At 37.9% G+C, this 16,734-nt stretch overlaps 1 protein-coding gene and 1 long non-coding RNA gene across 2 annotated transcripts in view; both read left to right on the forward strand.

Moving 5' to 3' along the window:
• Positions 1-1,298: 1,298 nt before the first annotated feature.
• FNTA (farnesyltransferase, CAAX box, alpha) overlaps positions 1,299-16,734 on the forward strand; it is a 30,608-nt gene continuing 15,172 nt past the window's right edge. Inside the window, exons 1-3 of the mRNA XM_049632484.1 lie at positions 1,299-1,547; positions 3,668-3,753; positions 15,048-15,162. Of these exons, the coding sequence (XP_049488441.1) occupies positions 1,342-1,547; positions 3,668-3,753; positions 15,048-15,162 (407 nt within the window). The 5' untranslated portion in view covers positions 1,299-1,341. The remainder of the gene's footprint in view (positions 1,548-3,667; positions 3,754-15,047; positions 15,163-16,734) is intronic.
• LOC125923860 (uncharacterized) lies at positions 6,271-7,714 on the forward strand. The gene is made up of 2 exons (XR_007458176.1): positions 6,271-6,788; positions 6,907-7,714. It is a non-coding gene; the product is annotated as an uncharacterized LOC125923860 (long non-coding RNA).

Below are 16,734 nucleotides of genomic sequence, written 5' to 3' on the forward strand. Positions count from 1 at the left end.
AATCTTATCACTTACCAATTCCTTCCCCTCATTAACAGGACTTCAGTGATATTAGCATCCCTGCTGAGCCGAGAACACACTAAGCATGTACTCCCTATCTGCTCTACGTGGCATGCATTTTCCTGTTTCAGGCCTTTGCTCAAATGGGCTCCAGAAAAAATCTAGAGGGTGAAAAATAATTTTCCCTCTACTGTTCTGAGTCCTGGTTGTGAACTCTGCAATAAAAGATTAACAAGAGAAAAACAGATTTATTAACATGTATGCCTCACGTATACATGGAGGATATTTAGAAAAAATTAGTAATTCACTGAGGTTGCTTAGAATTCAGGCTTAAATATCATCTTAATAGGGAAAGGGAAGTGGGAATGTAGGCGTCTCAGGGAAGAATGATTTTTAGGAAAGATGAATGAGCCCTTAGAAGAGTAGATGGGATATGATATTTTGACAAAATTCGTCTGGATATGGTCTCCACTTCTACTCTGGAAACCCCAGTGTTGGGGTTTATGACAACAGAGGGTTTTTTTAGATTTGTCTTTAGGCAAATAAAGGGAGCTCAGAGAAAGCTTCTGACTGCATTTTCTGTTTTTCAAGTGCCTACAGCTCAGAAATAATTAGTATACCAAAGCAGCAGATTTTGAAGTGGCATGTCCTGAATACCTACATATTTTAGGGTGGTATATTGTTACCGTTCATTACAATGTAAACTTCATGACTACAGAGACTTTATTTACTGCTGTGAAAAAGCCACATAATAGTAAACAGTTGTTCAATGAATGTTTACCTTTTCTATATCATATACACAGTACCTGTATAATTAAGATTTTAATTTCGAAAGACAAAAAACCCTGTATTACTTAAATTCTTCGATATCAACACTTAACATTCAAAAGAAAAAAAATGTGCACAAGAAACATGAAGCTTAATAGGGAGCACTGGAGGCCAGTTACCGAGATATGGGTGAGAGGTGTTGGGTTTTCAGCTGCCCTTATCCACTGCTTCTAAAATACTCTGTCCAAAACAAGAGAGAACCACCTCCCATACGAAGGGGAGCTAACAAAACCAACACCTTCCTAAGTATCAACTACAAGCATTCAGAAAGGCCTACAGACAGGATGACGTGTGTTTCTGGTGTCCCTCCAAACAGTGCAGTTGCCTCACTTGTGGCCAAGTGCCCATCTCAGACCTCCAGGGCTGGAGCGCAACCCGGGTCTCTCTGGTCCGCATCTCTATGGTTGGGAAGCGAGAAAGCCGGAAGTGGGCCGCCGGTGGGGGAAGGGAGCGAGGGGCGGGGCCGCGAGGGGCGGGGCCGCTGCCACCACCTTCGCTGCGGACCGAAACGAGATGGCGGCCACCGAGGGGGTCGGGGAGGCTGCGCGGGGCAGCGCGTCCGGTCAGCCGGAGCCGCCGCCGCCCCAGCCGCACCCTCCGCCGCCCCAGCAGCAGCAGCCCCAGGAAGAAGCTATGGCGGCTGAGTCCGGAGAAGCGGTGGCGTCCCCTATGGACGACGGGTTCCTGAGCCTGGACTCGCCCACCTATGTCCTGTACAGGTAACGCCCACAGCAGGGCCGCCGCGGCGGAGGCCCTTCCCTTGAAGGCGTGTGCTCAACCCGGCCGGCGGTTCCGGGTAGGCTCCTCTGGCCTCAGCGTGTCCGGCCGAAGTTTCCGCCGCTTCCCTGGCCGGCCGGCCGGCCGGGGTAGGGGGGCGCGCTCAGCGGGATCGGGGCCCGCTCGCGGCCCTCGCGCTCTTTTCGGGGTTGCTTTTTCCCGGAGTCAACGTTGTCACCTAGAGACAGAGGGGAGACCAGAGAGCAAACAGCGTAGAAACTGCAACACACTGGACAACACTCTTTCTTAGGCTGTTTGGGTGTGATTCAGGAATTCAAGAAATATCCCGCTCTCTTGCATGCTCCCACAACGCTAGCCTGATAATCTGAGTACCGAAGGGTTTGAGTGCTGTTTAATAGCCGGGCAGGAAATAATTATTTAAATATAAATAAGGTCCGGATTTGCTCACTTTAAAAACAAGGTGTAAGGGCTTCCCAGAAGTTTGCACTGTTAAAGTGGAGACAGCTAGTGTAAGGTCTTGAAGGTCTGGGACATGTTCATTCAACATTTTCTTTAATATTTTAGCGCCTACCATCAGGCACCGAGTTTAGGCTATAAAACTGAAAAGGTATTTGTTCTTAAGTTGTGTAATACATCCCTACATCACCTCCTACATAATTCAAGAGGTGTGCAGTAGCCATTATAGGGTACTTTGTAACTTTCTTGCTTTTTCTCCCCAGTCTCATCCCTGTCAGTTCTTTGCTTTCTGGTAATGCCAGTTCCCTAGTTGCAATGAACTTGCAAAGACAATGGAGAGAAATCCTTGTGACTTATTTTTCTTTTGTCTTGTTTTTTTTCTTATGCAGTTCTAGGTAAACCCATTAGATAGCTTATTTGCCTTGGTTTTATGAATGAGTGAAAGTCACTATCCAGATTTTGTTATTGGAGTTTTACTCATTTAATTTGGCTGTGGTAGCCCCATAATCCTCACACCTCCTCTCTGAATTGTAAAATATTCAGCTGCTTCACTTGGCTGTGTCTGATTTTTCAGTGACTAAATGATAGCCTTACCTTTCTCGTGCCACTCCCCCAGTCTCTAGGTCTCACTTCACAACTTCAAGATTGAGTAGATGCCACAGAATCTTTGCTGCCAGTAGCTGATCAGTATAGAGAAGTAAAAGATGAGTGGAAGGAAAAGAATATAAGTAAAAGAGTGGTTAAGACAAGTTTGGGCAGTTTGTACAGAAATATCTATAGGCACCCTTTGGTGCCGCTAAAATGTTCTTTCAGCATTTATAATGAGAAGTAGGTTTCAGTGAATGCTTACTGTATGTATTACTATATATATATATATTAGTATATATATGTAATATATTTACTAGCCATGTGCTTACTGTTAAACACATTTAAGTGCTTAACGTGTTATCTCATTTAGTCCTCCAAACAGTCTTCTAAGGCTGGGTAGTGATAGCATCTCCATTTTATCAGTGAAGAAACTGAGGCCCAGAGAGATTAAGTAAGTTTCTCAAGGTCACACAGCTGGTAAGTGGTAGAGCCTACATTCTAAATCAGACAGTTGTCAGGTTCCAGAGCCTGCTCTGTAAAGACCAACTGGACCCCCTCGCAGTATACAGTAAACTAATAGTATTTACTTTGATTTTAAAATGTGAATTCCTAGCAAATTGTTATTCAATGTTTATAAATGCTGACTAACTGCAAAAAGTCTCATTAAACCAATGAATTGAATTGATTTCTAGGGTAAAACTACTGTGTACCTACTGCAAAAAAACATGTTTTTCCACTTCTATAAAAACTTTAAATTTGGGAACTATTGTTTGAAAAACATGTTTTTCCACTTCTATAAAAACTTTAAATTTGGGAACTATTGTTTGATTAATTTCAGTGACAGATTTTCGTTTTTCTTTATGTTACTTTAAAAGTTTAATATGTAAAGCAAAATGGCAAAACTTGGTAATGAAGAATCCAACCACAATTACATTAATGTATTTATAATTGACTAATATGGATGCAAGTGTAATTGTTGCTATTGTTAAAAACACCAGAGTTGTTCTTTCTTCTTATGTGTTTGAATACAATCACTGAAAAAATATATTTATTTCAGGGACAGAGCAGAATGGGCTGATATAGATCCAGTGCCGCAGAATGATGGCCCCAATCCAGTGGTCCAGATCATTTATAGTGAAAAATGTAAGTTTATTTTTATTAGGAAAAAGTCTATAAGTCAAACTTAGTAGCAGAGTTGAAATTGACAACTATATGGCTAGGTAGATGACAGGTTTTTGTCTAATAAAGATTTAAATGACTTAAGCTAATACTGTTTTTTATAATTCATTTTCATGGTTAAAACTTTCATTTTGTCCAAAGAGTGGACATATCCTAAGTATAAATAATGAATAATACATTATAATATGTAATAGCTACAATATGGTTATGCTTTTCATTTACTGTGTAATCTGCACACAGGATACAGCATAAATGAGTTATTGTTTTATGTAGAATAAACTTAGGTTGCTGAAACTTGCACATTTTGAAATATATTTCAGCAGTGAAGTGCTAGGCTCAGTTGGAATACATTTACTGACATTAAAATGAGTGGATTATTTTCTTTGACAAAGTATCATTCTTTCATAATGAATGTGAATGAAAATGCTTTGTAAATTGAAGGTCATGCAAATGTTAATTGTTAGTTGTTCTTCTAAGAAAGGATAGATGAATAAAATGGAATGCTAGTTTTGTATTTTTGTGTGCGTGTATAATTCTGATTTAAATTAGTTCTGCCCCCCACCCCAAACCTCATATCTTTTCTGTGTGCGTATATATGTACATGTTTCAGTTAAAGCTCTGTTATCCAAGATCATTCCTTTTTTAGGAAAAGCATTTATTGTACTTTTCTGATTATGAAGTAATGCCAAGAAATGTTTGAAAAGCAAGAATAATGGTCTGAAGGTTTGACCTATCAAATATGAAAATGTAGTACTAAAAATAAAGTGTGGAACTAGTGCAGAAATAAATAGATTTGGTAAGAAATCTAAAAATAGATAAGCATAGATGGGAACTTAATATTTGATAAAAAGAACATCTTGTAACTGCATGAAAAGATGGGTTAATCAGATTGGTTTTGCAGCAGTTGTCTATGCATTTGGATATAAGCAAAATTATATCCTTGTTTCATGTCTTATGTGGAAATAAATTACAGATGAATTAAACTTCTAAAACAAGACTAAACATACTAGGAGCAAACAAAAGAATAATCTTTTGTTCTTTTGGTGAAGAAGGTATTATTAGGCAAGATGTAAAACTCAGAATTGAGGAAAAGATCAGAAGATGTAACTGCATAAATGCAAAACTTTCACATGATGAAGAGAGATGATACAAAGATAGAATTCGTGAGAAGAGATCTGTGAAGAAATGTTAACCTCACTAGTAATCAGAGAAGTGAAAACCACAACTTTTTCAGATTCATGAGGTCACTAACAAAGATGTTGGAAAAATAAACTGATACAATCATACATTTCTCATTATGTTAAAAATTATTTAATAAAACCGTTTTTTGCAGGCTGAAAAAATTAACGTTTAAAATTCTTACATATATCATGATTAGAAACTACAAAGGAAAAGATAGAGAAATATGAGTTGTCAGTCAAAAATTGATAGGTATATATATCAAAATTTAAAATCTGTACAAGTGAAGACACCCTGAATAAGTTAAAAGGGAAACAGCAGTATGGGAAAAGATACAACATATGAAACAGAATTGATATTCAGAACTTTGTAAGGAATTCTTACAAAAGGTTAAGGAAATAGGCAACCTAATAAAAAAATAGACAAAGGGTATATGAACTGGTAGTTTACAGAAGAGAAAATTTCGTTGGCTTTGAATTTTTTTTTTTTTAATGTTTTTACTTAATTTTGAGACAGAGAGAGACAGAGCATGAGCAGGAGAGAGGCAGACACAGAATCCGAAGCAGGCTCCAGGCTCTGAGCTGTCAGCACAGAGCCCAATGCAGGGCTTGAACTCACAGACTGTGAGATCATTACCTGAGCTGACGTCAGACGCTTAACCAACTGAGCCACCCAGGCGCCCCAATTCCATTGGCTTTTAAAGAGGAGGAAAAGTCCATTATCATTAGGAATGGAAGATACACAAAATAAAATGGGCATGTTATTTCCCGAACACACATTAAAAGGCAAAAATTAAAACTATCTTATGATATCACGTATTAGGACACGAATGGATGCATATATTTCAGATGATAATTTTCATGTTTAGCCATTTTGGGGTTTGGTTTGTCTAGTAAAACTGGAAAATGCTCATATCATAACCTTGAAATAATTCTTCTAATGATACATTCTGGGTACACTCTGACATATGACATCAGAAGATGTACTAGGAGGTTAAGAACATAAACATTAGAGACAGAACAACTGGTTTAAAAAAAAATTCCTTTTTTTTTTTTCTTTTTTTTTTTTTTTTTGTTAGAGAGAGAGGGTACAAGTGAGCCAGGGCAGAGGGCAGAGAGAGTGAGGGGGAGAGAGAGAGAGAGTCGCACTAGGGGCAGAGGTGGGGGTGGGAAAAGAGAGGGAAGGAGCTCACGGCAGGGGGGGGGGGGGGGGTGCTCATGTTCACCAGAGGCATAGCAGAAGCTCATCGGAAGCAGGGCTTGTAAGCTCACCTGAAGTGGGACTCAAACTCGCTAACTGTGAGATTATGACCTGAGCTGAAGTCAAATGCTTAACTGACTGAGCCACCCAGATGCCCAAACTGGTTTAAATTCTAACTTCATCAATTTATTGGCTCTATAACTTTGGACAAATTATTTAACCTCTCTTTACCATTATTTCCTCCTAGGTAAAATGAGGATAATAATAACTGCAGTTGACTCTTGAATACATGAGAGTTAGGGGAGCTGACCCCCCCCCAACTCAGTTGAAAATCCACATATAACTTTGGACTCCTCAGAAGCCTAGCCTACTGTTGCTGGCAGTCTTTCTTTAATAACATAAATAGTCGACTAACACATATTTTGTACGTTAAATGTATTATATACTGTATTCTTACAATAGATTATGCTAGAGAAAAAATGTTATTAAGAAAATCATAAAGAGGGATGCCTAGCTGGCTCAGTCTGTAGAGCATGTGACTCTTGATCTAGGGGTCATGAGTTCAAGCTTCACGTAGGGGTATAGTTTACTTAAAAAAGAATTCATAAAAGAAAATGCATGTCTCCCTCTCTCTCTGCCCCTCCCCTGTTCATGCTCTGTCTCTCTCTGTCCCAAAAATAAATAAACGTTGAAAAAAAAAAAATAAAAAAAAAAAAAAAAAAAAAAAAGAAAATGCAGTACTGTATTTATTGAAAAAGTCTGTGTATAAGTGGACCTGTGCTGTCCAAACCCATGTCGTTTATTGAGTAAGTTATACACATAAAATAATAAAACCTCTCTGGCTCAGAGTAAGTACTATATGGTTTATTTAAATCTGTAACATTTTTTGAGAAAGCATAATCTTGGAAGCCACTTATATATGTGTGTTTTGGAAAGTGGATAAATAAAATGTATCATTGTCATACAGTTGAGTACTAGATAACCATTAACAGGATCTAGATTATTTATAACATGGACAGATCTCAGAAACAGTGTTGAGTGAAAAAAGCCACGTATGTTTTAGAAGCTTTGGATAGGACATTATATTAAGTGTGTAATTTTTATTTTATATTTTTTAATGTTTATTTTTGAGATACAGAGTGCCATTGGGGGAGGGGCAGAGAGAGAAGGAGACAGAGGATCCAAAGTGGGCTCTGTGCTGACAGTAGCAAACCTGATGTGGGTTTAAACTCACAAACTGTGAGATCATGACCTGAGCTCAACTACCTGAACCGTCCAAGTGCCCCTTAAATGTGTAATTTTTAGTTTAGAGAATACTTTAATATTGAAAACTACAGGAAAAAAAATCTAATGAATATAAAATTCTATTTATATAACCCCAGATTCATTTATAAGCCTATCGGTTTGGCATATATAGTTGTAAGGCTGAATATTCTATTTCTACTTGTAGAATTCTGCCCCCCAAAAAGGCATTCATATGTAAATTATGCCATGGCCTTTGTATGGAATGAATAGTGGACAAAGAGTGTTGTAGATGTGTATATGGAAGAACATATAATTGAGGAGGAGAATGGCAAAATGAAAAGCAGTGTGAATATTAATATAACAATTTCATTAAAAATAAGTAACTGGGGTGCCTGGCTGGCTTAGTCTATAGAGCATTGACTCTTGACGGGGTCATGAGTTCAAGACCCATGTTGGTCATAAAGATTACTTAATTAAAAAGAAGAATTAAAAAAAACAACTATGTTTATATGCTTAGAAAAATGTCTGGTAACTACCAGTACCCTTGAAAGAAATCCAGTGCATTGGAGAGTGGCATTGAAGTGGGGGAAACCTCATGTACTTTTATATTGTTTACAATGTTTGCATGGAATATGTATTTCTTTCTAGTTAGAAATGTTTTTTAAAGTAAAACGTGCTCATTGTAGAAAATTTTGAGTATTAAAAATCAAAAGAAGAGTCTCATCATCAAGAAATAACTACTGTTGGGTCGCCTGGGTGGCTCAGTTGATTAAGTGTCCGACTTCAGCCCAGGTCATGATCTCCTCTGTGGGTTCAAGCCCTGTGTTGGGCTCTGTGCTGACAGCTCAGAGCCTGGGTCCTGCTTCGGATTCTGTATCTCCCTTTCTCTCTGCCCCTCCCCACTCACTCTCTCTCTCTCTCTCTCTCTCTCTCTCAAAAATAAACATTAAAAAAAAAAAAAAAACCAGAAAGAAAGAACCACTGTTGGGCTCTCTGTTGGTTAAGCATCCGACTCTTGATTTCAGCACAGGTCATTATCTCACGGTTTGTGAGTTCGAGCCCTGCATCAGGCTCTGCACTGGTGGAGCAGAGCCTGCTTGGGATTCTCTCTCTCTGCCCCTCCCCCATGCACTCTGTTTCTTTTTCTGTTTCTAGAATAAGTGAATAAACTTCAAAACAAAACAAAACACTGTTACCCTCAACAAAGTAGGTTTAGAGGGAACATACCTGAACATAATAAAGCCCATATATGAAAAACCCATACCTAGTATCATCCTCAATGTGGAAAAACAGGGCTTTTCCTGTATGGTCAAGAACAAAACAGGAATGTCCACTCACCACTTCTATTCAACATGGTACTGGAAGTCCTAGCGACAGACAACAAAAAGAAATAAAAGGCATCCACATTGGTAGGGAAGAAGTAAAACTTCCACTATATGTGGATGTCATGATACTATATACAGAAAACCTGATCATCAAAAAACTGTTAGAACTGATAAACAAATTCAGCAAAGTCACAGGATACAAAATCGATGTACAGAAATTGCATTACAATACACCAGTGATGAAGCTGCAGAAAGAGAAATTAAGGAATCATTCCCATTTACAATTGCACCAAAAACAATAAGATACCTAGGAATAGACATAACCAAAGAGGTGAAAGACCTGTACTCTGAAAAACTATAGAACACTGATGAAAGAAATTGAAGATGACAAAGAAATGGAAAGACATTCCATGGATTGGAAGAACAAATATTGTTAAAATGTCTGTTCTTCCCAAATACCCAAAACAATCTATATATTTAATGTAATCCCTATCAAAATGCCAACAGCATTTTTCACAGAGCTAAAATAATCCTAAAGTGTGTATGGAACAACAAAAGATGCCAAATAGCCAAAGCAGTCATGAAAAAGAAAAGCAAACCTGGAGGCGTCACAATTCCATACTTCAAGTTCTATTACAAAGCTGTTGTAATCAAAATAGTATGGTACTGGCACAACAGTAGACACACAGATTGGGGCACCTGTGTGGCTCAGTCAGGTAAACGTCTGACTCTTGATCTCAACTCAGGTCTTGATCTCAGGGTAGTGAGTTCAAGCCCTGTGTTGGCTCCGTCCTTGACATGCAGCCTACTTAAAAAAAAAAACAACAGACACACAGATCAGTGGAACAGAATAGAAAACTCAGAAATGAATCTGCAGTTATATGGTCAATTAATCTTCAACAAAGCAGGAAAGAATATCCAATGGGAAAAAGACTTGTCTCTTCAACAAATGGTGGGAAAACTGGACAGCTACATGAGAAAGAATGAAATGACTACTTTCTTACACCCTTCACAAAAATAAATTCAGAATGAATTATAGACCTACATGTGAGACCTGAAACCATAAAAATCCTAGAACATAGGCAATAACTTCTTTGACATTGGCTGTAGCAACTTGTTTTTAGATGTCTCCTGAGGCAAGGGAAACAAAGGCAAAAATAAACTATTAGGACTTCATCAAAATCCAAAGCTTCTGCACAGTGAAGGAAACAATAAAATTAAAAGGGAACCTATGGAATGGGAGGAAATATTTGCAAATGACATGTCTGATACAGGGTTAGTATCCAAAATATATAAATAACTAAACCAAAAAAGTGAATAATCCATTAAAAAATGGACAGAAGACGAGTAGAGATTTTTTCAAAGAAGACAAACAAATGGCCAACAGACACATGAAAAGATAATATCACTTATCAGGGAAATGCAAATCAAAACTATAATGAGATATCACCTCACAATAGAATGGCTAAAATCAACACAAGAAACAGCAGGTGTTGGCGAGGATGGGGAGCAAGTGGAACCTTCTTGCACTGTTGATGGGAATGCAAACCAGTACAGCTACTCTGGAAAACAGCATGGAAGTTCCTCAGAAAATTAAAAATAGAATCACCCTACAGTCCAGTGCTCATACTACTAGGTATTTATCCAGAGAATACAAAATACTAATCATAGGGTTACATGCATCCTGATGTCTGTCACAGCATTATTTACAATAGTCAAATTGTGGAAGCAGCCCAAGTGCCCATCAATCGATGAGTGGATAAAGAAGATGTGGTAAAGGGCACCTGGGTGGCTCAGTCAGTTAAGCATCCGACTTTGGCTCAGGTCATGATTTCAGTTTAGGAGTTCGAGCCCCACCTTGGGCTTTGCGCTGATAGTGCAGAGCCTGCTTTGGATTCTCTTTCTCCCTCTCTCTCTGTCCCTTCCCTGCTCATGCTCTCTCAGAAATAAACATTAAAAAGAATAAATTAAAGAAAAAGATGTAAATATACACAACAGAATATTACTGAGCCACATTTGCAATGACATGGATGGAGCTAGAGAGTATTATGCTAAGCAAACTAAGTCAGAGAGAGATACCATATGATTTCAGTCAGAATTGGTATTTAAGAAACAAATGAGCAAAGGAAAAAAAAAAAGGCAAACCAAGAAACAGACTCTTAACTGTAGAAAACAAACTGACAGTTTACCAGAGGGGAGGTGGGTAAAGGGATAGGTTAAGTAGGTGATGGGGATTAAGGAGTGCACTTGTGATGAGTACTAGCTGATGTCTGGAAGTATTGAGTCATCATATTGTACACCTGAAATTAATATTATACGGTGTGTTAACTAACTGGAATTTAAAAACTTAAATAGACATTTTAAAAAAAGAACCACCGTTAATATTTGGTATATAGCCTTGTACTCATCTGTGAATGTTTCTGCAAAATTGGTTTCATATTGCATATATGTGCATGTGTGTATGTTTTATATGTGTAGATATGTGTGTACATAAAATAATGTATATATACATTGTATATAGAGTTAATGTGTTATAAGCATTTTGTTATAACTTGAAAATGATTTGGGAGCTTGGTTCTTAGTGCATAATATTTCATAGTTATTTGCCACTTATGTTTCTAAATTTTATTCTGGTATGATTTAATTTCAACCTTTTAAGGATAGTGTTTAGGGGCGCCTAGGTGGCTCAGTCAGTTAAGCGTCTGCCTTCAGCTCAGGTCATGGTCTTGTGGTCTGTGGGTTCGAGCCCCGCGTCGGGCTCTGTGCTGACAGCTCAGAGCCTGGAGCCTGTTTCAGATTCTGTGTCTCCCTCTCTCTCTGACCCTCCCCTGTTCATGCTCTGTCTCTGTCTCAAAAATAAATAAACGTTAAAAAAAAAGATTTAAAAAAAAAAAGGATAATGTTTAGAAGTAGGTAACCTTTTTATGTCTCAGAATTTTTTTTTTCAATATTTATTTATTTTGAGAGAGAGAGCACAATCGGGAGAGGCAGAGAGAGGAAGAAGAGAGAGAATCCCAAGCAGGGTCCACACCAACCGCCAGTGCAGAGCCCGATGCAGCACTTGAACCCTTGTGAACTGTGAGATCTGACCTGAGCCAAAACCAAGAGTCGGATGCTTAACCAACACAGCCACCCAGGCACCCCATGTCTCAGAATTTGTAAAGAGCTGTAATTGTTTAATATACATATATAGTATGTATTTAATATATATATGTATATTGTAATTGTTTAATATATATATTTAAATTTTATTATTTAAAAAAAAATTTTTTTAAGTTTATTTATTTTTGAGAGAGTGAGACAGAGCACGAGTGGGGAAGGAGCCAAAAGAGAGAGGGAGACAAAGAATCTGAAGCATGCTCCAGGCTCTGAGCTGTCAGCACAGAGTCTGACACGGGGGCTTGAACCCACAAACCCCAAGATCATGACCTGAGCCGAAGTCAGACACTTAACTGACTGAGCCACCCAGGCACCCCTATTTTTTTATTTTTGAGAGAGAGAGTCTGAGCAGGGGAGGGCAGAGAGAGGGAGAGACAGAATCCGAAGCAGGCTCCAGGCTCTGAGCTGTCAGCACAGAGCCTGACGTGGGGCTTGAACTCACAGACTGTGAGATCATGACCTGAGCTGAAGTCAGACGCTTAACTGACTGAGCCACCCAGGTGCCCCAGATCTGTAATTGTTGATGTTCTTCTCTGATAATTTCACTTTGGGGGCTTTAGTCTAAGGAAACAGTATGTGCACGTATGCATTATATATGTAACTTAAAAAAATTTTTAGTGAAAAGTCATTGGAAGCTTAAAACAGTGATTTTTATAAAACAAAATTGTAAATGATCCACATTGCCAATATTAACAGACTGGTTAGGCAAACTAGGATATATAGATACGGTTTTTATACATAATCTGTTAAAAGTTTTTGAATTACCAGTAGCTGGAAAATTATACAGTATTAAGAAAAATCGCATAGCATGTCCACATACGTTTTTAATTGTGGAAAAAAGTATTTAGGAGTGTTTACCACATTTTTTTTTTTTTTAATAACGTGTGTTGGGCTATAATCTGTTCTGTGCCATAGCACAAACTATGTTATGAGGGCATTTCAGCTGTAATATCTACTAGTTCATTTTGATTAGTGGCATGGCCTTTGGCATCAGTCTAGATTTGGGTTTAACTTCTGTCTGCAAGATACACTGACCCATTGTGAACTTGTTGATCTCTCTGAGCCTCAGTTTCTCTTGTGGAAAATGGGAATACATCAGGTTAATATTTGTCAAAGTCTAAGTTTCTTCAGTTAAGAGATTGGCAAAGATGAGAAGTTTTTTTTTTTTAGTTTTTTTTTTTTGTTTTTTTTTTGGGACAGAGAGAGACAGAGCATGAACGGGGGAGGGGCAGAGAGAGAGGGAGACACAGAATCGGAAACAGGCTCCAGGCTCCGAGCCATCAGCCCAGAGCCTGACGCGGGGCTCGAACTCACGGACCGCGAGATCGTGACCTGGCTGAAGTCGGACGCTTAACTGACTGCGCCACCCAGGCGCCCCTGAGAAGTTTTAATATATTAGTGAGGATATGGAAAAAAATAGGCTATTCATACATTCTTGGAGGGAATATATATATATTGATCAGATCTTTTTTAGAGCTTAATTTTGCAATACCTGTGAGCATCAACAGTGCACATCACCTTGATGCAGTAATTCTACTTATAGGAATTTATCTTAACAGATGTGCTGAATTTGCACATGCACACAAAAGCATACAGTCGTACTCAGGACAGCAAAAGAATGAGATATTCATTGATAGGGGATGAGTTAAATAGAATTTGAGTACCATACAGTGAAATGCTCTGCAGCATATGGTGAACTTTGTAATGGAATATTATGTCTTCCCATCTCTGTTCCTCAGTGTATTCATAAATAAGCATATATTTTTTTTTTTAATTTTTTTTTTCAACGTTTTTTATTTTATTTTTGGGACAGAGAGAGACAGAGCATGAACGGGGGAGGGGCAGAGAGAGAGAGGGAGACACAGAATCGGAAACAGGCTCCAGGCTCCGAGCCATCAGCCCAGAGCCTGACGCGGGGCTCGAACTCACGGACCACGAGATCGTGACCTGGCTGAAGTCGGACGCTTAACCGACTGCGCCACCCAGGCGCCCCAAATAAGCATATATTTTTAACTAAATGAGTAGCATGCTGTTCCATTTCTTCCTGTTTTCACCTAATAGTCATAGCAGTTATTCCGTATGTGTATGTACCATATCAGCCTCATTACTAATGACTGCATAGTATGTTGTTGTATGAGTGTGCCATAATGGACTTAGCCCATTGTTTACTAATGGAAAGATTATTTGTTTCCAGTTTTCATTGCCTTTTTTTTTTTTTGAAGCCAGTCAGATTTATCAGTGGGTGGTTATATACCAACTTTAGTAAGTTCTCATTAACCTATTACCATCAGACCAGCCTTTTAAATTTTTCTTATGTAATCAAATACTCCAGTAAATTTCCTTGGATGCTTTGGGTGTGTATGAGAGTATATTTGTAAGAAAACTTCCTAGAACTGGAACAGTAGTTCCAATTGATTCAATGAGTATGTAAATTTTACACTACCTTTAATAATGTGTGAATGAAAAAAGCAAGGCCCAGAACATAGAGTGTGATGTGATCTCATTTATTTTTTTATTTTTTTTAAGATTTTATTTTCAAGTTAATCTCTGTACCCAACATTGGGCTCGAACTACAACCCCAAGATCAAGAGAGCTAGCCATGTTCCCCACTGTGATCATTTGTATTAAAAAATGGGAGGATGGATTTAGAACATATATTTATATATCCATAGAATGTATTTGGAAGGATACAGTAGACTCAGTTAACAGTGGTTTCTTCTGTGGAGAAGGACTGGGAATTTAGTCAAATTTAGTGTGAACTTTTTTATACTATTTGAATTTTCTACTATCATGTACATTGCTTTTTCACTTATAAAACTGACAAAATGTGAGAAAAGTAGTAACTGAATATGTTTGAATATATGCACTTTAATTTTACTTTAATGCATTAGGTCTTTTGGAGATTTGGAGTCTGGCATTAACCCCTGTACATACACATGAGCAGGAGGCACAGTTACACATATATTATGGCTGTGACACTAAAGCATTCTCAAGGTGGCATTCACATAGTCATTTGACTTTCTTTTGTTTATTGTTATAAATGATACACATGCAGTATCTTTCCTCATAAGATAGAACAGCATTTTGTATTATAGTGCTAAGTTTAAACAAGAAAGATAGTCCTAATGCAACAGTGTGCTCTCTCCCCAGTTAGAGATGTTTATGATTATTTCCGGGCTGTTCTGCAGCGTGATGAAAGAAGTGAACGAGCTTTTAAACTAACCAGAGATGCTATTGAGTTAAATGCAGCAAATTATACAGTGTGGTAAGTAAAACTCATCATTAATATTTCCCACGTAAATGTGTCATGTTTTAGTTCAGATGGCTCTTTTTTTTCCTTAACTAAACTTCAGTTGTTATCAAAATAATAATTCATGCTATGAGTTTAAAAGTCAGAGACTGAATGAAAAATGACATCCTCTGCCTCCTTCCTTCTCACTACCAGGGTCCCACTCCCCAGAGGCAAGAACTCTTAGCTGTTTTTTCTTAAGCTAACCTGTATATTCTAAATATGCTGACCCACATTTTATAGTATTTCAGAGTATTCCTTTTAACAGATTGCTTTTTTTGGTTTAGTTTCATTTTCTTTGTGCCAGTAAGTAATTTGTCTCCCATGTGCTCTGATATGTATAAAATGTGTCATTTCTGCTGAATACAACAGGTAATCCTTCAGCTCCTTTTTTGCTTCTTCACCTGTACATCTAGTTTGGGCACTGTACATCTAGTCTTCAGCTCTTTCGTGCGTTCATGATCCCATTTCCAGACCTGACCCTCTTTCTCTTTATTGATTTACTCTCATTTTACTGACCACATTCTTGAATAGAAGAGAACTTATAAAAGGATGTGTGGAAAAACATTTTTGAGATTTTGTACATTGAAAAGTGTCTTAATAGAGGCTCTTCTCAATTTTATTAGTAGAATTCTAGATTAGAAATATTTTCCTTCAGAATTTTAAAGATGTTTTTCTATTTCCTTTAGCCTCTATTGAGAAGACTCATTACTTCACGTTTAAACCTTTTTAGTAGGTCCAGGGAATTTTTTTTTTATGTTCTTTTGATAATTCCCTCCTCTTTCCTCTGTTTTCTCTTTCTGGAATGTTTTTTTAAGTCACATGTGGTATCTTTTGTATTGCTTTTTCTTATTTTCATTTCTTTGTCTTTTCATTTACATTTATGATATTTCTTCAACATTATCTTCTGACTGTGTCTGTGCTCAAAAATTTCTTAATATCCAAAAGCTCTTTTTTGTTCTCTGAATTTTTTTTAATAGCATCTTATCTTTTCATTGATGTGTGACATACTTTCATTTTTTTGTGTTTGTTTTGGTCTCTTTCTTTCATGTAAATATTTTTTTCAAATCCTTGACTCTCCTTTCAAACTTATAATGGAGGCAGGACAAATCCTGATTGGAAGCTCTGTGTGTGGCAGGACTTGTCGACGGGCGGGCTTCACTGTGAGGTTAGTGAGTGGAGATGTGGCTGTTTTGTGTGAAATCTTTACATGTCAGCAGTTCTCCATCTTTTCTTGTGGCTAGTTTGTTCCTCCAGAGAAGAGTCGTCTGGTTATTGCCTCAGGAGTATGTGTTTGGCTGCCACAGTTCTGGGGGTCAGGCAGGGGAAGATGGGTTGGGTGGGGGTTCTCAAATGTTTAGTATATCAACATTTTACGTTTCCTTGTTTCACCCTGTATTCCTTTTCCTCACCCTATATTCCTGTGTCTGTTAATTCCTTTCTGCTTCAGATTTTTCCAGAGAATAAAGCCACTTATGTCTTGCCAGGTTTAAAAAAACGAAACAAAACATGGTTTCTTCTCCTGTGTGTCTCCTTTACATTCACACA

The sequence above is a fragment of the Panthera uncia genome, chromosome B1, assembly GCF_023721935.1.
Source record: "Panthera uncia isolate 11264 chromosome B1, Puncia_PCG_1.0, whole genome shotgun sequence".
Taxonomy (NCBI): domain Eukaryota; kingdom Metazoa; phylum Chordata; class Mammalia; order Carnivora; family Felidae; genus Panthera; species Panthera uncia.